Here is a 23,075-nt window from a genome sequence, read left to right as displayed (position 1 = left end):
TGTTTCAGCAATCAGTGGCCAGCAACTGACATAGCGACAACAGGCTGGGCGTTTTTACCAAAGAGCATTCAGTGCAAATCCCACCTGCTCTTGCCTGCTCTTAGCGGTCGGCATTGACACTGATTGTTAAATCAAGGCTATTCCCAAAAGTGGACAAGGCCTTTGAATACTTAAGCTGAAATCCTGACTCCACTGAAGTCAATGAAAAAAATTCCTATTGACTTCAGTGTGCCCAAGATTTCACCTTTAATATCTAAGCCTCTGCTAATTTTATTTGATTAACCCAGAGGCACCCACACTGTATCCATCTGAGAGCCATTTGCAGCTTGTCTGTAGCCAATGTTGTCTCCAGGCCTCTGCCCAGATTACAGTGATGTGTTACATGCTGGATCTCTGGTCTTCACAGGCCAGCGCTCTGTACTAAATCTTTCGCAGGGCTTTGTTTAAGAGTAAAACTTTGAGACATACTTTAGCCATCCTTGTGGTGATCTGGTTAATATGTATCTAAAACCAGGCTGCTTTGTCTTTCAGTATTATGTGATTGGCTGGAGGAGAGGGTATACAGGCTTGCTTTTTATGTTCTTGTGATTACGTATTTTCTAAAGCAAAAGGGAGCCAAGGCCTAGGTGTACACTGAGATATTGAACCTGTTATGACTCCTCCAGTTCAAACAATAAAAGGTGATAGCCTTGTCTTGACATGAAAACTGTTTAGAATTTGATGGTAAAGGCTCCATCTCTTGTTTGAAATGCGTGATGGTGAGAATTTCCATGTCCAGCAGTAGTATTGGCAACTGCATATACAGTAAAAACAGCTACAGTGTATCTTTGCATATTAATCTTTGGCTCACTGCTTTGATCCCACCCAGCCTGTAGAATTATGAAAAAGTTGAGTAGTTCACACAGTAACTGTTTGTGGCCTATACTACCGTGCATTAAAAGTTCTCTTCACGTGACTGTATATGTCCATTCCACTTCAGGTGTCTGCACACCAGTACACTGGAGCTGGAGAACTTTTTCGCATAGCGGTATTCATCAGGGCAGCGCATGAGCTTTCTGCACACTCGTGCTGCTAGTCAATGGTATAACAAGTAAAGCTGCCCTGACCCTCTGTTCCTTCTCATTCCCCTTGGTCAGTAGTTGTCACACATGAGAGCTCTTCTTACTCCTTCCCTTTCTCTGTAGATCCCCTCTAAAGAAATGATTTCTTGAGCAAAATTCTTTAGCTAAATTAAATTAAGTAGTTTGTAGTGATACTCATTTTAAGCTTCCTTTATACTTTTTTTCCCTTGAGCTTCAGCTTGGTCCCCAAAGTCCCCAGCTTTCAATAAGTCCCCAGCTTATTACCATTCAGTAATAAGTCCATGTCCGTTAGCAATCCCCACTGCAGCTTCTTAAAGTATTTAGGAAAGGGTCACATTAGGCACAAGTGCCCTATATGAAAAACTGAAAAGTTGAAAAATTGGAGAGAGTTCAGAGGAGCCATTAGAGTGATTATAATGATAGACTTAAGGCACTCAATCTATTTAGCTTAACAGAGGGAAGGTTAATGGGTGACTTGATTACAGTCAGAAGTACCTACATGGGCAACAGATATTTAATTATGGATTCTTCAGTCTAGCTGACAAAGGTATAACATGATCCAATGGCTGGAAGTTGAAGCTGACAAATTCAGACTGGAAATAAGATGTAAATGTATAGCAATGATTAACCTTTAAAACAATTTACCAAGAGTTGTGGATTCTTCATCACAATTTTTAAATCAAGATTGGATGTTTTTCTAAAAGATGTGCTCTAGGAATTATTTATGGGAAATTCTATGGCTAGGGTGACCATATGTCCAGTTTTGGCTGGGATAGTCTTTTTTTTTTTTTTTTTTTTTTTTTTTTTTAAACCTCTGTCCTGCCGTCCTGCATTTGTCCTGTTTGCTTTTGCCAACTTGATCTGTGTACACTAGGGAGCTTTAATGCACAGCAGCGGGGTCCACATAGGAAGTTAGTGTGTGGTACACTATGTGCTATAGATTTACACTCCAGCTTGCTGTGCACTATTTCACCTCTAGAGTAAACAGTCCCTAAGGCTTCCTCGTGCTCCCATTATATTAAGCAATGGACTATGCTAAAATAAAAGCAAAGGACAAATTAATTTTAAAAATATTGTTCTTGGTGTAACACTTAAAATGGAATAGTCCAACATCAGTAATGAAATAAATGAAGAACGATGACAAGCATTCCTCTTTAATGCTCCCTATGTATATGCAAAACTGAAATTAAGAATATTCCAATAGGTCAATAGTCTGTTTTGGTTGACCACCACTGTATTATTTCTGATGGACAAATGTTTCTATGCACTTTCAATTTTGTTTGATTCCTTACACATGTAACACGTATCTCTTATTTAGGAATGAATTACTCTCTTTTATCAAAAAGTTACGGGTAAGTTTTATGTTGCAGACTTCAACACCTATTGCTTTATTATTGACACTATCCTTTGTATAATATTTCATGGATCGTGTTGCCTATTACTTCAGAAAATGTTGAGTATTATGTAAATATTATTTTTGTATGGCAGATGATGTAATTGGGAATTTGTCTGTCTAGCCATACAAACAATGGTTTGTTGAATAGCTTGCTTAAAATTCCACTAGCTTCTGATAGCAGAGATCTTATTAAGCTAACGGTCATAGAATGAGGTAGATAAACTTTAATAAATAGACAATAACCATAAAACCAACATTTACCTAAAGATGACATAGCTGACTTTGTTGTGTGCAATTAGGAATTCAGATGAAATTGTCTCTTTTCCGTTCAAATGGACTCCTTCCCTATTACCTTAAAGTCTAATGTGGACTGTATTTTATGCACCCATCTCCCCCTCCCCCCCACATTCTAAACACTTCCATAGGGGAAGACAGACAGCTACTGTTTGGATCACAAGAAACACATGCACAAGTCAAAAAGTAATGCTTTTTTTTTTAATTTGTGGAGCATTATAGTACACATTGCACTTTAGAGCCAGGGGGGAATAAATATGCACAGTGGTCTAAAATAAATACCACTTATTTAACATCTTCCAGAGTAGTTTATTAAGGGACTGTCTTTTAGGGCTTGTCTACACAGGGAGCTATTCCTGATTAGCTCAGTGTGCTGGATGCTCTTCTTCTGAATTAGTTTAATTCATTTTGGAAATGGATTAAGCTAATTGAGAATAAAGCACTCTTATTCTGGAATAAGAGCCTCCACACATGGAACTAATCAGGAATAGTTAATCTGATTTAAATTCACATTATTCCTTATCCTAGATTAATCTCCAGGGGTAAAAATAGTTGTATAAAGACTTAATGAGTCCATTTTCTTTGTTGCAAAAGTCCTTGTAATCCCCTTAAAAGATAGACCTGCCCTGGAAGAAATAACACGATATGTGTTGGCTGTCCCTGATGATGATGTTGAGGACAGAGAAAATGGGCTATTGTGTAATCTTGGTTTTTTTTCCTCTTCTTCCATCATAGGAACCACTGGTTTTGACTACAATATTATCCCTGTTTGTTAAGCTTCATAATGTTCGGGTCAGTACAGTGTCATCATTATCCTTCCTTTTTTTGAATTGCATATTTGCTTCTGTAACTCCTATTTTAATGTCTTTCTCCTCTTAGGAAGACATTGTGAATGATATTGCAGCAGAGCATATTTCTATTTGGCCATCAACTATTCCCAAGTAAGATAACTACTAATATAAAATACTGTTTTCTAATTATTCATGTGTATAGTGTATCTAGTTCCAGCTACAGGTCTGTCGCATCTTACGCTGCGGTTACATTCCGCAGTCAGCGCGTAAAGCGAAAATCGCGTATAGTCAAAATTACATTGAGTGTAATGGCGGGTGGAATCGCCCGCACTACAGGTACAGTATTAAAATTGTTATTTTTCTCTTTTTTTGTTTTTGTTTTGTTTTTGCATACCCTGTAAAGCTGAATCGCGCATGTTAAATGTGCGTAAGATGCGACAGACCTGTATTATGTTAACTGGTTTTCTATTAGAAGGCATAGTTGTAGTCATTCAAGCAGGATTCTGATGTAGCCTTACAATGGATCATTGCTCACAAATATGTATGCCCCTGATAGAGGAGCAAGTACAAATGTAGTTTTTCATTAGTTACCTTATTTATACTTTTTATTTAGTAGCTCTAGAAGTTAGTGTTATGAAGTATTATTTTTTCCAAAATGTTAACAGTGGCAAAGGGTGTGTGTGCTTATGTGTATAATGTTATCTCTTGAAAACAAGCATGGAGTTTGATGCATTTAAGCTTTGTTTTATTACCTCATACACCTTATCTACACTAGGGCTATATCTGCACTACCAAAAAGGGGTGGGGGTGGGTGGGGGTGGGTGTGTTTTTACAGCAAAAATAACTAACAGCACGTCCCCACCCCAAATCCTGTGGTTAAAAACACACCTCTTCTTGGAAGAAGAAAAAAGGCTAGCTCATTTCCCTTCCTTCCCCCACCCCCTCACTCCCCCATTACAATTTCCCAGTGTAGCTCCATCAGTGGGAGCACTTGAGTATACACATCACTGTCAATCACCATATTATGTAGATCTGCTCTGAGCCAGGTTAGGTATTTATTATTATTTGTATTCTAGTAGCTCCTAAAAGGGCCCATTTAGGGATCAGGGCTCCTATTGTGCTGAGTGTGCAAATCAGTCCCTGCCCCAAAAGAGCTTACAGTATTAACAATGACTAAGCACACAATGGCTATACAATGATTAAAACTCCTGTAGCTGGTCTGCACTAGTGCTTACAGTATTACTGCCACTGGTGCCACTGCACTAATGCTCCCAGTATTACTGCCATCTAGGCTCATTCCTAAACCTTACCACAGGTAGTAGTTTCCTTTTCCCACTTTTTTTGTGGAAGCTGAATTTTGCTTGGGACTGTTCTGCACTGGCAGGTGAAAAGTGTCAGATGGGTGGGTGTAGTGCAGTGATACAAGGTATGTCTCCAGATAGTACAGGTAGGTTTGTTCACTTGGGAAATTTTAAAGCAGATTCTTCTCTAAAGGGGTAAATTATTTTTAGGAGCTAACTGACAAAGGTGCTGAGACAGCTGAAAAGTCCTGAGGGGAGAACTGAGTAATTTCAGAGATGAGTCTCTAAATCAGTGGTACCTAAAATTTTTACCTTGCACTCCCCCTTTATCCCCATCCACGCCCTCCTCCATCTCGGGGCGGGGAGTGGGGCTGTGGCTCTGGGACTGGGGGACACGGACAAGGGTAATGGAGCCAAGGCTGGGGCGATAGCTGGGGGCGGGTGTAGGGCCGTGAGCTGGGGTGGAGCTTGGTGGCGCTCTCTCCCCACCTCCCATGGGGGCTGGCCTGGGTCCCAGTCCCACACCCCAGAATGGCATGCCCCACAGCTTGGGGACCTCTGCTTTAAATGAACACCTTTTGACTAGGAGACTAACCCTCACCCAAGTGTGCACCAAGGATATATATGATAGGAAAATCATGCAATTTGGCCGCCACCCGAATTACCATATTTATAACTGCACAGGTCATAACTTGTTTTTCTAACAAGTTAATGAATATTGCAGTGCTGTTGGATGGCCAAATCAGAAGATGTTTTTTCCAGTGTTTCCAAAATACAGCTGTAAAGTGGAAAACTTTTTTTTTTAAATGTGGAGAAACTACTAACGTGCTAAATCCCTGGTATCACTCACTTCCCAATCAGTATTGCATGTCTGCATGCTTTCTACCACTGGAGGTTGCTGTTTGGGTTGTTGTGTTATGCAAATCCTGCAGTGAATCTGGACCAACATGGGTTAAGTGTAACTTTTCTCTGTTCTTGAAAGCGAGACCCCCGTTGCTTACAGTTTACTTTAAGGGTATCACTCTTTCCCAGGGTCTAATGGTGTCTTAGTCATTGATACCATTCTAAACTTTATCAAACTGTGATTGATATATTTGAAAGGTCTCAATACAGGAGATAAAATAGGGTAACAATAATCTTAATGGTGGTAAATCTTATTGGGAGAGGGTATTTAATTTTTTTTAGCAAAATGACTTCATTCTTAAAGTAGATCTGAAATCTGTTTGTTTGTTTCAGTATAGTGATTGATATTACAAAATTGCCTCTTTCTTTAGCCTTCAGTCAGTGGATTTTGAAGCTGTAGCTGTTACCGTAAAAGAGCTGGTCAGTTATGCACTGACTATAAACTCAAACAACCACTTCTGGTTAATTATTCAGGCAGATATTTATTTTGGTAAGTGAAACCAACATCTGTGTGTGTGTGTGTGTGTGTGTGTGTGTGTGCGCGCGCACACACGCGCACTTGCGTGCACTGTGCTCTGTCTTAAGAGTTACTTACCCTCATGTATCTTTTGCATAAGAGCAAAAGCTATGTTATGTCTTATACTAATCATTTATCAGTAAAAGCTTAAACAGCATAGAGCTTTTAAAAATGGCAGTGTTTTTGGACTCAGATATGTAAATAGATTGGCAAGGGCAGATATCAAAATGCATACAGTGTTAAAGTCAGTGAGATTCCATGTGATCATGTGAATCACCCTGCAGAATGGGGGCTTTGGGTTCTTTTTCATTATTTTAAAAGCTGAAATTAGTAATTGTGACTTCAAATCTTCAGTGCTAAAGGAAAAATTTAAGACGCTAATACTCTAATTTATATACCAATCTGTAGAATCAGGTGAATATTTGTATTCAGTGATCCAAAAAAATAGTGAAATGTAGTTATTATGAGGCCATTGCTGGAGTAGGGCTCAGAGATGGTAACGCCCTGCCTAAACTGGAATGTTTTTAAAAATAAGATTATAATAACCCAGTTCATCCCTGTCCATGTTGGCAAATCAAGTAGTAAGGGAAAATCAGTTAAGCAGCTTAGACATTGTTCCTCAAATTCATTGTAAGGGTCAAGATAGGCAAGACATGATAAATCCTGCTCCCTAACCTGTTGGGTTATAAATGGCTGTTGCATTTTGAAGGTGAATGAAATGTTCCCTGTATAGTTTGTGGGTCAGATACCATCCTTTTGTGGGTAAAAGCCCACATGGGTCCTAGAAAATTTCTGAGAGTTTTCACTTGCAGTGTTTCATTCAAATTGTTTTGAGAGAACAGTCTCTCAGAATGATAAGGCACCTCTCAGTTCCATGAATCTGTGGATGTTAAGAGATTCAAGCAAATCTGAGTGTACTAAGAGGGGCTTGTGTGCAGAGTTAACTGCCTCTGCATTGCTTCCTTGGCTCCCCACTTCAAAATAGAAGCATGTGACCTGCATTCTTTTTCCAAAGATGAGGAAGTTGTTCTTGGTTCTACTAAGAACAGGGGGTGGTACTGATACTAATAGTACCAGTTAGAGCCATAAAATAGTTGAGTGCCAGCACAGAACCATTCAGATAAGCGTCGAGTTGTGGTGGAGCCAGTGTTCTAAGCTGAGAGAGCAGTGGATGGGAGCATTGTGGGACTGCAGTGGGAAAATCAAATATATTAGTTCATTGACAATATTTGCCATTTCTGTCCGCATCTGTCCAATAGTTTGAACTGAATTAGTGCAGAGAGATGTTTACAAGATTTTTTTTTTTTTTTTTTTTTTTTTTTTTGAGCTTATGTACTAGGAACATCTGTGTAATATTAGGAGTACCACAGTGTGTGAACAAGCATTTCAGGTGCTTGCACAGTTACTGGGAATGTCAGCATTCTCTAATATGGATAAGATGCCAGAGTCCAAAATCTACAATCTGATTTCTAGCACCATTTGCCTATTCCTGTCACCCCTGTATCTGAGCTACCACTTGACTCTGTTCTTTCCATCCTGGACCCTGTAAATCCCCTTTGAGACCACTAACCTTCTGTGAAGCCTTGGCTGTGGCCTTGAATGTTTGAAATAAAAATCTATAGCAACACCTGCTGACAGTCTTCAGTCCAGCTGTGACAGTGTGTTGGTGCTCTGATATTACAAATGGTGCACGTTGGAAACCCCTGTGTGTGGCAGAGAACTAATTCAGGGTGAGGTAGCAAAAAAAGGGGGGAGGGATAGCTTAGTGGTTTGAGCATTGGCCTGCTAAACCCAGGGTTGTAAGTTTAATCCTTGAGGGGGCCACTTAGGGATCTGGGGCAAAATCAGTACTTGGTCCTGCTAGTGAAAGTAGGAAGCTGGACTCAATGACCTTTCAGGGTCCCTTCCAGTTCTAGGAGATAGATATATCTCCATATATTATTATATTATTAATGTGGCAAATAAATTAACCCCAGGGGCCAACATAGTGGTACAAATTAAACTATTTTTAAAAAGTCCCACTTGCCCTCCCCAACTCATCAGAGTGAAAATGTTTTAAAATATTAAAAATAATTAAGAGAAACTTGCTTAAAACCCTAGTCTTCATAGTTGTTAATGAGCTTTACTGATTAATCACTTCCTCATAGCAGAGTGTCTTATCACATAGTGGTTACAGTGTTGCCACCTCCATGTACATGTATGCATTTATACCAGGGTGATGAGTAATTCTTCAAGTAGAATTAAACTGTAGTGAACTTTACAATTTGTCACCAGTGTGTGTGTGTGTGTGTGTATTAAATATTAGTGTGAATAATTCTGTAAATTGTTACAAATGTTTACATTTTGATTTCTGAGGTTATTCTAACTTTTTCCTCCCCACTGTAGCAACAAATCAATATTCAGCAGCCCTTCATTATTATCTTCAAGCAGGAGCAGTATGCTCTGATTTCTTTAATAAGATGGTACCTCCTGATGTATACACAGACCAGGTGAGTTATGCTATTAAAATATTTGGCACCGTGGAAATACTCTTCTGGATTGGTAGATATGAGACAACTGTACGCTAATCGGGGTGGATCTTATCTAATCACATAAGTTAATATATAGTGTGTGTGAATGTATGGATATTTAGCTATTTTAAATGACATAGACTTAATATATTTCCTTCATTGCTTGAAACTCATAAAGTCTGTAGGTTTCTACTGTGCTGATGCACAGGTGGGTGGGTGTGTTTTTTACTCATTTTTAAAGTAACTTGTAGAGATTATATGATCAAACTACTAATGGAAAGCACACTAACTGATGTTGAACTTGTATATACCCGAGTGGAATCCTCAGAATATTTATGCAATTATATATTAGCAAACTAATAATCAACCTTTTACAAAGTTTGTAATTGTATAGTTAACAATTTAAATATGTATCTGTGCATTTCTAAACTACCCCCTTACTGTAAAAGATGAGCACTGGATATGGATTATATAAATAGTGAGAGCAGTTTCTTCATCTAATCTAAGTATAACCATAGGCTTCTGTCTTTGAGCACAAAGTCACACTTTCTTTGGGGAATGCTGTGGTGAACAAGGGTGTCTTATAACATTGCCTCAGGGTGGTGTGGGTAGGACTATAACTTTACCTCCTTTGGGAATAATGTTTTATGGTATGTCTACACAGCAATGTGGGTCTGTGCTCAAGCCTAACCCCCCTTGCATCCACACACCGATTCTTAACCTAGAGCTCAAACCTAGGATCCAAGCCCTATTGCTTTCCTGTGTGCACGCAGCCCCAGCTTGACTCTGGTCCTGGAAGTCCTCTGGATGTATCCCAAAGTTCCTTAGGGCAACTTCGTTTAGTCCTCTCTATTCCAACAATCTGTGGTGCAGTCTACTGCACTCTGTATTACAAACAGAAGCCACGCCTCCCTTTGCAAATGGACCAGCTCAGATCAGCAGTAACCCGATGTCTGCTGAACACCAGTCTGCAAGCACACTATCAGAGAACCTGTGGGGTATTCAGAGGAGACTGATGAGAAGATGCTTTTGCAAAGAGATCTGCTTCCTAGTCACAAGAGTGCAGCCATATTTTTTGTGCACGCTGTCTTGGTGCCCCTGCATATGCAGCCACAAGGAGATATGGGGGCAGAGAGTCGAGTTGAGACTAAGCAGTTGCCTTGCAGGGAGTGGGAGTGACAAAGCTTCCGGCTCAGCACGGCAATGCGAGGGATGACCCCCAACCCCGAAGCCACTCCCCATCCCTGCCAGGGAGCCACTTGGTCCCCACTCCGCTCCCTGGGGCTGCATATGCAGGCGTGCCCAGACGCATGTGCTGTGAGAGTGGCAAATGGGAGTCAGCCCCTAAACCTCCCCACAGCCTCCTGGGGATCCTTTAGCTGTTCCCTGGGAATGCACTTCACCAGGCCACAGATGGCAGCAACCAGACTGGGTGGGTGAGTGTGTTTTTCCTCTGAAACCTGTTTGACATAAAACTTCAAAACAAGTAGACAAAAATAAATAAAAAAGCAAAGAAACACCTTCATTGAACATACCATTTTAAAAATTAAGAATTCCAAAAGTTTCATTTTAATAGTTTGACTGCCCTGGAGACTGTGTCCTAATTATCCTCTGAACAGATGCACATGGCATTTTCCTGCCAATGTGACTCCATCTAGAGGTGGAAAGCCCAATTCTCAGATTAGATGGTAATTCAGTATAAAGCCTTCTCAAAGGACAGACATTCTACTGAGCCAGCCACCAAAGGAGCTAATTTTGCAATTTATGTACTTGTGCTACTTATGGGCACTTGAGTCCCATCAATAGTGCTGTCTCAGTTAGGAAACAGGGTGGGCAGTAGAGTTTTCCCACAGTGCAACACATTTGTAGGGCTAGAGTGTCAACATTAGGTGAGAGGCGCTAGGCTCTCTAGGACAGGGTTACTTTGACTCAGGTCTGTGCACTGCAATGTGGACGCCAGAGCCCTAGTTCAAGCATGGGTCAGAAAATCCTTAACCTAGGTCAGTGGTTCTCAAACTGTGGGTTGGGACCCCAAAGTAGGTCACAACCCCGTTTTAGTGGGGTTACGAGAGCTGGCTTAGACTTGCTGGGACCCAGGGCCAAAGCTGAAGCCCGAGCCCCACCACCCGGGGCCGAAGCCTGAGGGCTTCAGCCCTGGGTGGTGAGGCTTAGGTTACAGGTCCCCTACCTGGGGCTGAAGCCCTTAGGCTTCAGTTTTGGCCCCCCACATGGGGCGGTGGGGCTCAGGGTTTTGCTTTGGCCCCTCATCCTGGGCCGTGGGGCTTGGGTGGGCTCAGGCTTCAGACCCCGGCTTCGGACCCCCTCCTGGAGTCATGTAGTAATTTTTGTTATCAGAAAGGGGTCGCGGTGCAATGAAGTTTTGAGAATCCCTGACCTAGCTTTAAAATCCGAGTCCCACTAACCCTAGGCTTAATTGCTGTGTAGACATAGCCTTTGAGCGTTGGCCTCTCAACAGAAAGTCCCCGTGTTTGCCTGTTTTAAGTCTGGGCTCCATTAAATTTAGCCTAGCAAATTATTATAGTTTCCATCAGGATAGATAGATCTTAATTGTTATATAAATAATTAATTTTAATCTTGTGTTCCATTCATACTTTTTATTTTCCTAAAAAAAAGTTTTTCCTCACTGATTTTTATAACCATTAAAACATGTCAATTTGCCACCAAATGCAGACTTTACACTCAATTTTGTACCTTTTGCTGGTCAGGAGAAGGGTATGTATTTAACCACTTAGACTTTAGCATACATTTATTGAGATTCTTCATTTTTACTTTTTAATTATGATAGAAAATGGTGAATGACGCACTTATTTACAGGATGGTTTTTGTTTTTTTACTCTGAATTTTTGTCAAGTTGCGTGTGGATGGAAACTGAAATTCAAATAATATACAAAAACAGTATTTTAAGATTTTGTTTATTAGTTGAATGAAACTACCTTAAGTGGCTGGATACATAAGAGGAAAAAAAAGCTTATCAAAATATATATTGCATTTAAAACGTAATGATTTACTGAAATATTAATTTAGTTAAGGCTATGATTTTTGGCGTAGACATTTTTAGTAAATTTCACAGCAAAGGTGCAGGGGAAAAACAATAAGTCATGTATCAGAGGGGTAGCCGTGTTAGTCTGAATCTGTAAAAAGCAACAGAGGGTCCTGTGGCACCTTTGAGACTAACAGAAGTATTGGGAGCATAAGCTTTCGTGGGTAAGAACCTCACTTCTTCAGCTGCAAGTAATGGAAATCTCCAGAGGCAGGTATAAATCAGTATGGAGATAACGAGGTTAGTTCAATCAGGGAGGGTGAGGTGCTCTGCTAGCAGTTGAGGTGTGAACACCAAAGGAGGAGAAACTGCTTCTGTAGTTGGATAGCCATTCACAGTCTTTGTTTAATCCTGATCTGTTGGTGTCAAATTTGCAAATGAACTGGAGCTCAGCAGTTTCTCTTTGGAATCTGGTCCTGAAGTTTTTTTTGCTGTAAGATGGCTACCTTTACATCTGCTATTGTGTGGCTAGGTAGGTTGAAGTGTTCTCCTACAGGTTTTTGTATATTGCCATTCCTGATATCTGACTTGTGTCCATTTATCCTCTTGAGTAGTGACTGTCCAGTTTGGCCAATGTACATAGCAGAGGGGCATTGCTGGCATATGATGGCATATATAACATTGGTGCCTGCAGTACCTGGACTCTTGGGTGCTTCTTGATGAGGGCCACCTGGTGGCCAAGGTGGGTCTTCAGTCCGCCATGGACGCAGCTTACATGGCTTCCTGCTCACTTGCTACTCGAGCAGTGGTGCAATACTGGGTGCAATCCTCTGGGCTCCCCAAATAGGTCCAGACTACTGTAAAGGACCTGCCCTTTGATGCCCAAAAGCTGTTCAGAGAAGAGACTGACAAGTCCTTGTACTCCCTCAAGGCCTTCTGCACCACGCTCTGGTCTCTGGGCATCTATACTCCAGCTCCCAAAGGCAGACAGCAGCAACAACCGCCATGCAGGCCCCCTATCCACCGTATTATCATAGTCAGAAGGAGGCACTATGTCACCTACAGCGATCCCAGAGACCATGCTACTCCACCTCCGCCACAACCACCTCCTCAGCCCACCTCAGCAGCTGACCAAGCACCAGTTTTGATATGCTTATAGAGAACCACCACCCTCTCCTGCAGCACCCCATGTTGTCATCTTTGGGGGCTGCCTTGTTCTATTTGCCTGCAATTGGGGCAAGATCAACACAGACAGTTGGGTACTGGAGGTCATCCACAATGGATACTCCATAGAATTCCTGGCATTTCCACACTACCAGCCCTTACCCCGGATGTGCCCCAGAGATCCCTCCCATCAGAGCACCTTCCAGCAAGAAGCTGACGCTCTTCTCCCCAAAGGCACCATGTAACTGATCCCGCCTCCCTACAGGGGACTAGGGTTCTACTCCCCTGACTTCTTCATCCAGAAGAAGGGCAGAGGGCATCACCCTGTTCTGGACATCAGAGTGCTCAACACCTTTATTTGAAAACCCAAATTCCATGTGTCAGTTTATCCCATCCCTTCCCCGCAGAGTCTGGTTCGCAGCTCTCGACATGAAAGATGCCTATTTCTAAATCAATATTCACCTGGCCCATCAAAAGTTTCTGATTCAGAGTTGGACCTGGCCTCTGTCCATTCAGGGTCCTGACTTTTGACATAGGGATAGCTCCACGAGTCTTCGCCATCATAGCCGCGCACACATGCCATCTAGGCAACTCAGTCTTCCCTAACCTGGATAACTGGCTCCTTGTCTCGCGCTGCTGCTAAACCTTGCTCTTTGTCATCCACACCCTCCATGCTCGCCTCACCTCTCTTCATCTCGCTGATACAAATGCCAAATTGGTCCTCGTACTTATCCAGACCATTGCCTTCATTGGAGTATGGCTGGACTCTGCTGCTGCATGTGCCTTCCTTCCGACGAATTGCTTCACAACCCTAATCACGGACCCCTGCTGCAAGCTCCAGACCACCGTCCACCATTTTCTCCCCTTCTTGTCCACATAACGGCATGTACCTCAGTGACACTGCACACCTGCCTCCACATGCGTTGCTTGCAACTCTAGCTCCTCTCTGTCTACTAACCAATCACAGACCAGCTAGACAACAAAGTCTTGATCCTGTGGCAGGTGTTGGCATCCTTCACTGGTGAACCGACCCTTCTGAGGTCCTGATCGGTGCCCCCTTTGCCCTCCCACACCATGAGCCATGATCACAACAGATGCCTCCCTGGCAGGTTGGAGAGCTCACCTGGGTTGTTATACGGCACAGGGCGTGTGGATGCTTTAAGAGACCAGGATATGCACATCAGTATCCTGGAATTGAGGGCAACCTGCGTGACATTCCTCCTCCTCCTCATCCAAACCAAGCACATCCAATTACTCTCCGACAGCATCACAACAGTGGTTTATCCTCCCCCTAATGTTTGGCACTTCTGTATTCACACACCCTACCATAGTCTGCTTCCTAAGGGGTCTGCTCCACACCTTCACCCCAGTCAAAAATCCCACGTTCTCATGGGACCTTTAATTTCATTCTCACCGCTCTCACGAAACCACCCTTCGAACCCATGGCAAGATCCTCATTTTCACATCTCTCCCTGAAAGTAATCTTAGTGGTCATTATCTCAGCTAGATGAGTCAGTGAACAAGCGGCCATGATACCTGAGCCCCCATACACCATATTCCACAAAGACAGTGTCCTTGGGTTTACACCCTGAGGTGGTGTCTGAGTTCCACATCAATCAGTGTACGCACCTTCAAGTTTTCTACCCCAAACCTCATGCCTCGATGGCCAATAGACTCCCTCGACATACGATGTGCGCTGGCATTCTATCTATAATGAACCCGTGACTTCCATGCCTCATCACAACTCTCTTTGTAGTGATTGTCGAACGATGCAAGGGCCACGTCCTCTCCTTGCAATGCATTTCTAAATGGGTCTCCGGGTGCATCTGTGAATGCTACACGTTCAGCACCATGAGGCCACCTGATTTCATCATGGTGCACTCTACCTGGGCTCAAGCAGCTATGTCGTCCTGCTTCATTGTTCTCTGTACATACCTTCATCTCATATGACGCCATCGCCCCCAGGGCAGTAGCAGATGCAGCAGCAGGCCAACCAGTATTACAGCTGACACTTTTGACCACATCACTGCTTGCTACTCATCCACATTTGGAATCTATATAGGGACCATCGCTCAAAGAAGAGGTGGTGGTTACTTATCTGTAACTGGAGGATCTTTGAGATGTGTGGGTCCCTATTTGGATTCCAATATCTGCACTCCATCCCCTCTGCCCTTGACTGGAATACTCTGGTAAGGGGGTTACTGGAGAGGCATTGACTCACACAGCCTATTACAGTAAAAAAAAAGTTAACTGTCATGCTGGGAGAATGGGGGGTGCTGGTAAATTAAAAATGCCAGTTAACTCAGAGGGAGGGGTTTGGAGTGCAGGGGGAAGGGGTGCAGGGCATGGGCATAGGAGGGGCTGCAGGACTCTGGGAGGCAGTTTGGGTCCAGGAGGGAGCTTGTTGGGGCATGGGAGGGGGTCCGGGGTGCTAGGTGGGGGGGCCCTCACCTCTGGTGGCTCCCCGTCCCTGCTGCTCCTGGTTGAGGCGTGGCCAGGCATTTCTGCAAGCAGGCACGCTGCCTCCATCCCCCATCCCTGAGTGATGACTCCGTGGCCCCAAGTCCATTGGCTGGGAACTGCAGCCAATAGGAGCTGCAGGGGGCGGCGCCTGCAGACAGAGGCCATGTGCCTGCTTGCAGAGCTGCCTGGCCGTGCCTCTGCCAGGAGCAGCAGGGTCAGGGAGCCGCCGGAGGTGAGCGCTGCACCCCGAGCCCCCTGCTGGACCCGCACCAACTGCACTATAAACTGGACTTTCAATGCAGATCAGAAATGCCGGTTTATAGAGTTTGCAAGTTCCTGAAGTGTCAGATAAAAGACTTTACTGTATAATCTCAGATGGGAGAACGAGGTGACTCATGACACATGCAGGGCAGTAGACACTGCTATGAAACGTTCTGGTGCGTGCGCACCTGCATTTGGAATCCAAATAGATACCACACATCTTGAAGAACCTCCAGATACAGGTAAATATCCTCTTCTTCAGTTTATCTTTAAAGAAAAGAAGGTCTGTACAATTATTTAACCATTTGTTTACAGGGTCAGATAAGTTGCTAGCAATGTGCTTAATATAAGCATCAGCATTTTGGAAGCTGTTGTAATTGTCTTGTGAATTTGTGCTCTATAGGTGATAAAAAGAATGATAAAGTGCTGTTCTTTGCTCAACTGCCACACCCAGGTAAGCGTGTATTCAGGTGCCAGTTTAAATAAACAGCCCATTTTAAGTCCAAACTCTCTCTTTAAAAGAAAAAAATTAACAAAATAAATCTGGTTTTAAAAATGTAAAAGTTTTTTGTTTATGTAAACATTCCCTGGCAGAGTTGGGAAACTAATCAAAATATTGTGATAATGCTTCAGAACCAGCCAATGAAATTTTAGATCTGAACTCACTTAGTACATTAGTTGAGCTTCTCATGTTTTTAATCTTAAAATATTCATTTCCTTGCAACCTTTTCTCTCCCGCCCCCTCCCCCTTCAGATTTAATGCCCCGTCTAGCAGCTGGGGAATGCAATGGGATTTGTATTATGGGGGCACATCCTTGCCAGGGCTGGAGTCAGACTCTGCTCAACCTAATAACCACACAGGGCAGTCTAGCCTAGTCTAGAGATCAGTGGGCTGAGCAGGAATTCTAACAGGGCTGCACCCAAAAGTATCTGGATCCTTCTTGCTGAAAGGAAAAAAACCTGTCCGCTAGAATGAACCCACCCTCTGGAAAAGTAAGTTAGGATTAACCAACTCTGCAAAGACCAATGGCATGTAACCCTCTGTCTCCTCCCTCTCCCCCCATGAGTTCCTTTTACCCTTCCCAGACTTCATGACTTGCATTTTTTTTTTAAATCTGCACCTAATCAGTATATCTCTTGGCGCTACACCAAGCTATTATCCTGGTGGGGTGGAATAGAAGACTAAAAATAGAGGGTTGTTAGCAGGTCTGACTGACCTTTTCCCTCCTGCATGGTGTACTGTCACCTCTGCAGTCTGCTGGTATTACTCTGGCTTGAAAGGCTGTATTATGCCTTTAATTGGAGCAAAGCTACTTCATAAAGCTTAATTTACTGACTTTGTCTCTGATATTTTGATTCATTCTGCAAACACTAAGTTTAGACTACTGAGAAGCCATTTACTATTAAAACTTGATGTAATTATTAAGTTTTCCACATAGTGGAGAAACATTTGTCCAGTATTTCAGCATGAAAAGAGACAAGCTTTAAGGAAATAAGTTACTCTTTCTCTCTACAGGTAGCAATTTTATGTCAGTTCCTCAGAGAAATAGACTATAAAACAGCATTTAAGGCACTGCAGGAACAAAACAGGTAAACATATTTATGTTTAAAATTAAAATTCTGTATGTATTCCATGAATTAATTGATATTCTCTTTCAGCCATGATGCTATGGATTCTTATTATGACTACATCTGGGATGTTACCATTTTGGAATACTTGACATGTATCCTTTCATTAGAAATAGTTAAAGAAAAAGCAGTTTGTGGGGTCATGTTGAAAAACCAACACAAAGCTTAAGTGTATTGACAGTTGAGTTGCTGTTAAGTTTCATGCTAGAACATGTAGATGTTAAATAGGTTATTCCTAAGGCAATTCTTGGCCTAAAACCTACGCACACAATATTTTAAAATTTTGCAAAATTCTGCAAGTTTTGTCAATGAATAAATATGGCTCCAGCATGGCAGTGGGGAGCATAGGCCCCTGGCTGCATTAAGATGGGAGATCACCCTGAAGCCCCCAGCTCCCCTGGTTACAGGGACTCTGCAGTAAGGCTGCACCTGACCCTGACATAGTGCAAGGGCTGGGCCTGCCCCCTCTATACCAGGTGTGGGGTGAGGGGTTTCTGTGTGGGGCAGTCCAGATGCACAGGGACTTAGTGGGGGGGGGGGGGGTTCTGGGTGAAGGGACTCTGCAGGGGATCTAGGTGTGTGGGGGGCGGGGTGTCTAGATGTACAGGGGTAGGGTCTGTCAGGGTGAGGGTTCGATGGGCCTGCTTAACAGCAGAGCCCCAGTTGCTGCTGAGAGGATGCTGCAGGCTGGGCCCCTATTCCCCTCCCTCTCACTCCCCCCTTACCCAGCCTGACTGTGGGCACTGTGTTGCACAGAGAACAGGAAGGCTCCCAGCACACAGAATGGAAACATGACTGGCCTTAGAACCCATGTGGTGGTGGTCAGCTAGTGTCAGTAGAGCCCAAATGCAGCCTCCTTCAGTTGGGCAGCTCTGTGCTTGCAGAAATGGGGGGGAGGGGGGAAGAGAGACAGGGGCATGTAACTCTGTGTGCCCCCCATGCTTCACCTGTTTGGAGGGGGCAATCCTGCCAAAAAACTGCACCCATGTTTGCCCCCCACATGGCTTCCCTTTGTATGACTGCAGAAAACAGGGAAGCAAAGTCCCCTCCTCCCCCTGGAGTAGTTGTCATATTGCCTTGGGCAGGTTGTCTAGGTCTGCTGGGGTTGAAAGGAGAAGCATCTATACTACTTGCTGGCACAGCCTGTATAGAGCTTTTGACCTGACTCGAACTTGGGTAGAAAAGTAATTTTTAGTGTCCAATTCTATGACTTGCTCAGCCATTAACAGAGTCCTGTGGCACCTATAAGACTAACAGAAGTATTGGGAGCATAAGCTTTCGGGGGTAAGAACCTCACTTCTTCAGATGCAAGAGATTCAGACTAACATGGCTACCCCTCTGATAATTAACAGCAGTTATTGCTCAGGAAATACTATGCAAAGGTCTTGCATTTTAGATCACAGCTCATTTGTAGTGTTGCTATATTACACATGAATACTTTCCTTGACTCTTGTTCAGATCTCCATCATAAAAGAGGAGAGACAGACAAGAGACAAATAGCAGTAAGTTAAAGAAGGGGAGAGGTTTGGTGCTAGGGATTTGTTAGCTTTGAATTTCATCTTACAGTTTTGTTCAGTTTTCCACAGCCCACCTGTAACTATGCACTCTGGAATAAGCATTTACTTTATAAAGTGAAATAATACTTGTGCTCTCTCTCTCTAACCTAAATAAGAAACTGTCTTGTAACTAAACCTTCTTGTTCACTTGTATTAGAAAAAGTCTTGTTTTTTGTACTTTAAGATTAAAGCTATTGGCCAGACAGAGCTGAATGCTAGCAATCCAGAGGAAGTATTGCAACTTGCTGCACAGAGACGAAAAAAGAAATTTCTTCAAGCAATGGCAAAACTTTACTTTTAAATATTCTTTTAAATGCTGGTGTAGAGTGGAAAATATTTCACTTTATTTAAGTGGTGTTGAGTATTTGAAATTTTTATACAATACATATTTACAAAAGCATATTGTGTGGTTTTTTAAAATAGGTGAAATATTACAAAACCCATTATCTTACAAAATTGTACAGAAGATCTGGAATACTCACTTAAGTAATGCTTTTTTTAAAAAAAAATCAATTTGAAGCAATGAGTTCAAGCTTCAGCTAAGTTAAACTAGTAGAGAATGCTGAGTTTAATACAGTTTATTAAGAATATGTACATTAGAGGCTTAATTGTGATGGTGTGTGCTCAGAATAAGCACAGCTCAGACATTGCCAGCAAAAGTCTTGCTTTGAGTTCTATAAAAATGTATACTTTACCTTACTGAAGCATGTAATTCCTCCATTGTTCAAAAAGATGCTCCTTGCTGGAGCAGCTACTCATAGCAGGAGCAGAGGTAGTGAATAGAGTGGTGGCTAATGCTGTTTTAAACATTGATACCTGTACGGTATGGGGTATTAAAATACTGCTTCCACTTTAAGTGGCTGTAGACTTCTTGAAGTCAAGGTGTACTCTTGCTAAGAGCTCTACATTTAAAAGGGGCCATGTCTAGATCTTAATATGTAGTAGACTATTTTCCCTTCAATTACTTTTCCAGTTAAATTACTTCAGCAGCAAATTGTTTTTTACCTGAGGTCAAATTTAGCACTTAAAACAAGTTCAGGTTAGCACCTCTTCAGCAGCCCTCCCCCCAAAGCAATCTGTCACTTTACTTTAGGCCTTGTCTAGACTGAGGATTTAATCTAGCCCTACCCCTCTAAAGATGCTATTTTGGCCTTAGAAGTTCATCCCCCTTGCACCAACATCAAGGTAGATAGCAGCTTTGCTTAAGTGCAGTCAGATTAAATTTCCAACTCAAACATAGCCTTCAACTTTAGATATTGCAAGTACCACACAAACCAGGAATAAGTGGCATGGGTACAGGTGACATCAGTTTGTGGGCTGCTTTTGTTTTAGTTGAACTCAGATTTAAAAGGTGACCATACCAAGAAAATAGTCACTATGGTATTAGGGAATTTGTACACACTGTTGCTTTAAGGAGCAATACATAGCTTTGTTTCTCCTGCCATCCAACAAAAAATGGTGTATGGCTCTGCTTTGTTAATGACTGCTATCCTATCCAACAAGATTTGTTTTAAAACAAGTTCTCAAAATAGTCTTTAAATTATGAATTTTTTCCAGTTAAATTAATATTCCTACTATAGCAGAGATTAAAAGCAGAAGGGACCAAATGATCTATCATAACCCCCTCCATAACCTAGGGAGGGATAGGTGTTGTGTAACAATTCTGAAGTCTGCACAAGGCCAAGCTATCCATTATTCAGTTTGACATGTCTTTTTCTGCCTCAACATCCTGTATAGCAGTAAGTGTTCAAGGATTAGATTGAGTCTCTGCTTTAGGGTAGCTCTGTACTGAAGCAGTGTCCTGCTTTGGAGTTTCTACCAAGAGTGTTCATTGCATACGTCTTGTCAGTGGTTTCCATATTTTCACTTTTTCTCTGTGCTTTTGGGTGGTGTTATTATTCCTCCTATACATCCTGGAGATAACTGTCCTGGTGCTGTTAGAGCTACTCCACAATTCACTTCATCCTATGTAAATTGGAAAAAAAAAACACACACAATGTTAAAGTGGATTTCACATCTTCATTGTATAAGGGTTTGTGCTTAGTTCAAGGCTCTGTCTTCCATTGAGGTACTACAGTTACTATCTTAAAGAAATATCTGGGATATTTAAATATAGTAGTCTTTTAGTCCTTACCTTCTTAATAGGGGATTAGACAGGAGAGGGGAATTGAAGATAAATTCAGGTATTTCAAGTGCTTGAGCACCTCAACCTACATTGAGAGACTGACAATTTGAATACAATGACCCGTGTCTACTCTTTTACAACAACTTCAGCTACAAGTAAAATGGGATTACAATTATAGGAGTAGTTTCCTTCTACAAACATGGACTTATACCATCACCATGTCCGTAAGGGGTTGGCAAAGCACATGAGTGCTTTAATCTGGCTAGGTCTGTGCTAGGACCATTTTACTAGAATACTAGATTTGGTTAAGTTACATATTGTAGCAGTATAGTAAATTTCACTCACATGCACACACCTCCATTAGTGAAAAACTATACCAGTAAAAGTGCAATCTTATCAATGGGACATCTGGCACAGCTAGGCCGGTCGGGGTCAAGGGTAAGACAACATGTAAACAGCTGGCCCTACTGTCAACAGTACTTTTGAAAAAAGTAATCAATGCTGTTCCACAGATAACATTCTTAGGAACTCTGCCTGCAGGAGCATGACAAGGTAGTATAGGCCCTGTCCATACAACAGATCTGGCTATAATGTGGCACATTTCATTAAGGTCGGAGATAGTCATGAACCCTAGCTATTTTGCTCCTCCCAGCAGCCTAGGGTGGTCTTCCTGCTGCTAGTTCAGCATCCTTTTGCAGGGGCAGACATACTCCTTCACCATGTTTGTGTAAACAGCCTGGCCGGTCATCCTTCCCCCAGCACTTGACAGCCTTTGCTACATATATAGATGTGGAGTAACTGGCTGTTTATCTTCCAGGTACTTTACAGATGACCTGCATGTTTTCCCTACATTACAGTGATACAAGCAAGGTTTGATTGGGGGGGGGGGGGAAGGGGGAAGAAGAGTGAGTGTGAGTATGTCTCTCTCTCAGACAACTCTGGTACTTGCCTCTAGTCAGCTAGAACAAGTGGTTTTCAACCTGTGGTCTACAGACCCCTAGCAGTCCACTAACTAACTAAGATTTTTCAGAGGGGGCCACTCATCCATTTGAAATTTAAGGGTCTGCAAATGAAAAAAAAAGGTTGAAAACCACTGAGCTAAACCAATGAATAATATATATATATACATATACACACACATATACACACATATATATACATATACACACATATATATACATATATACACACACACACACAGTTCTCCACCTGTTTTAAATTTAGGCATCAGACAAAAAACACCAAGTAAGGCCATACCAGCATGTCCAAGTAGTTTGTGTGGGTTTGGATATTATGTCTGTCTTCCACTGCAACTTTCTTAAAACTCTTCAATTTCACAGGGGCTTTTCTTGCCACCCTAACAAAAGGATCCATCCACGCTACACATTCTGAAATGCTGTTCCAATCTAAACCTAAGGAGAAAATAAAATATCAACTTTAGGCAGTGTGCAGCTAAACCTAGTTGCGTATCCATCCCCTACCCAGCATTCTAACATGGTAAACAAGAGGCTAAATTAGTTTGTTTCCACTTTCCTGTGCTTTGTGCATATTTTTATTGATAGAGTGTTGGCTGCAGATTTAAAATTAGATTAAAAAAAAAAAAACAAAAGCTACCACAAATGACTTGTTTGCATCCTCCACTATCACTTAGCAGACAAAGTTTTGTCATATAATCCCAGTGAATTAAGATAAACATTTAGTTTTACTCAAGGGCCAAACCATAGTTAATGGTTATCAAAAAGCCATAAGAATGTGTATTAAAGCAGCTATGACATGTTGCCTTGTTTAGCTTATGAACAATAATTGCACTCCTAAACATAAGGACCCTCCCATAAGGCTCAAACTTTTTCCACTGGCCTTCAGTAATAGACTAGATGTGGAATCAGCAACCCTGGACATGCTAAGAGCCACTGCTCTGTGCGGGTCTTTATAGAAGAGCATCACAGGGAAGGTACAAGATCCAATCAGTTTCATGCTCTTTTATTAGAGGGATAGCAGAAAATGGGAAAGTAGTTAAAATCCAGTAGAAAAATATGATGAAGAGTAAGGCAGTCCTGTAGTATTCCACTTTTCTCGATATTT

At 42.2% G+C, this 23,075-nt stretch overlaps 2 protein-coding genes across 5 annotated transcripts in view; one reads left to right on the top strand and one right to left on the bottom strand.

The window, feature by feature from the left end:
* Positions 1–19,268, top strand: part of INTS8 (integrator complex subunit 8) — a 72,862-nt gene extending 53,594 nt beyond the window's left edge. The window contains exons 18-27 of the mRNA XM_054017349.1: positions 2,401–2,434; positions 3,508–3,564; positions 3,652–3,713; positions 6,139–6,257; positions 8,670–8,773; positions 16,087–16,137; positions 17,200–17,273; positions 17,343–17,407; positions 18,771–18,814; positions 19,053–19,268. Of these exons, the coding sequence (XP_053873324.1) occupies positions 2,401–2,434; positions 3,508–3,564; positions 3,652–3,713; positions 6,139–6,257; positions 8,670–8,773; positions 16,087–16,137; positions 17,200–17,273; positions 17,343–17,407; positions 18,771–18,814; positions 19,053–19,169 (727 nt within the window). The 3' untranslated portion in view covers positions 19,170–19,268. The remainder of the gene's footprint in view (positions 1–2,400; positions 2,435–3,507; positions 3,565–3,651; positions 3,714–6,138; positions 6,258–8,669; positions 8,774–16,086; positions 16,138–17,199; positions 17,274–17,342; positions 17,408–18,770; positions 18,815–19,052) is intronic.
* An 86-nt stretch (positions 19,269–19,354) lies between these two features.
* The window catches only part of CCNE2 (cyclin E2), a 30,598-nt gene continuing 26,877 nt past the window's right edge, over positions 19,355–23,075 (bottom strand). For all 4 annotated transcript variants that reach the window (XM_054017350.1, XM_054017351.1, XM_054017352.1 and 1 more), the window contains exons 11-12: positions 22,251–22,405; positions 19,355–20,833 (exon numbers count right to left, since the gene is read on the bottom strand). In XM_054017350.1, coding sequence (XP_053873325.1) covers positions 20,732–20,833; positions 22,251–22,405 — 257 coding nt within the window. In that variant the 3' untranslated portion in view covers positions 19,355–20,731. The remainder of the gene's footprint in view (positions 20,834–22,250; positions 22,406–23,075) is intronic.

Source organism: Malaclemys terrapin, chromosome 2 (assembly GCF_027887155.1).
Source record: "Malaclemys terrapin pileata isolate rMalTer1 chromosome 2, rMalTer1.hap1, whole genome shotgun sequence".
NCBI lineage: Eukaryota > Metazoa > Chordata > Testudines > Emydidae > Malaclemys > Malaclemys terrapin.
This window is presented reverse-complemented; position numbering and strand designations above follow the sequence as displayed.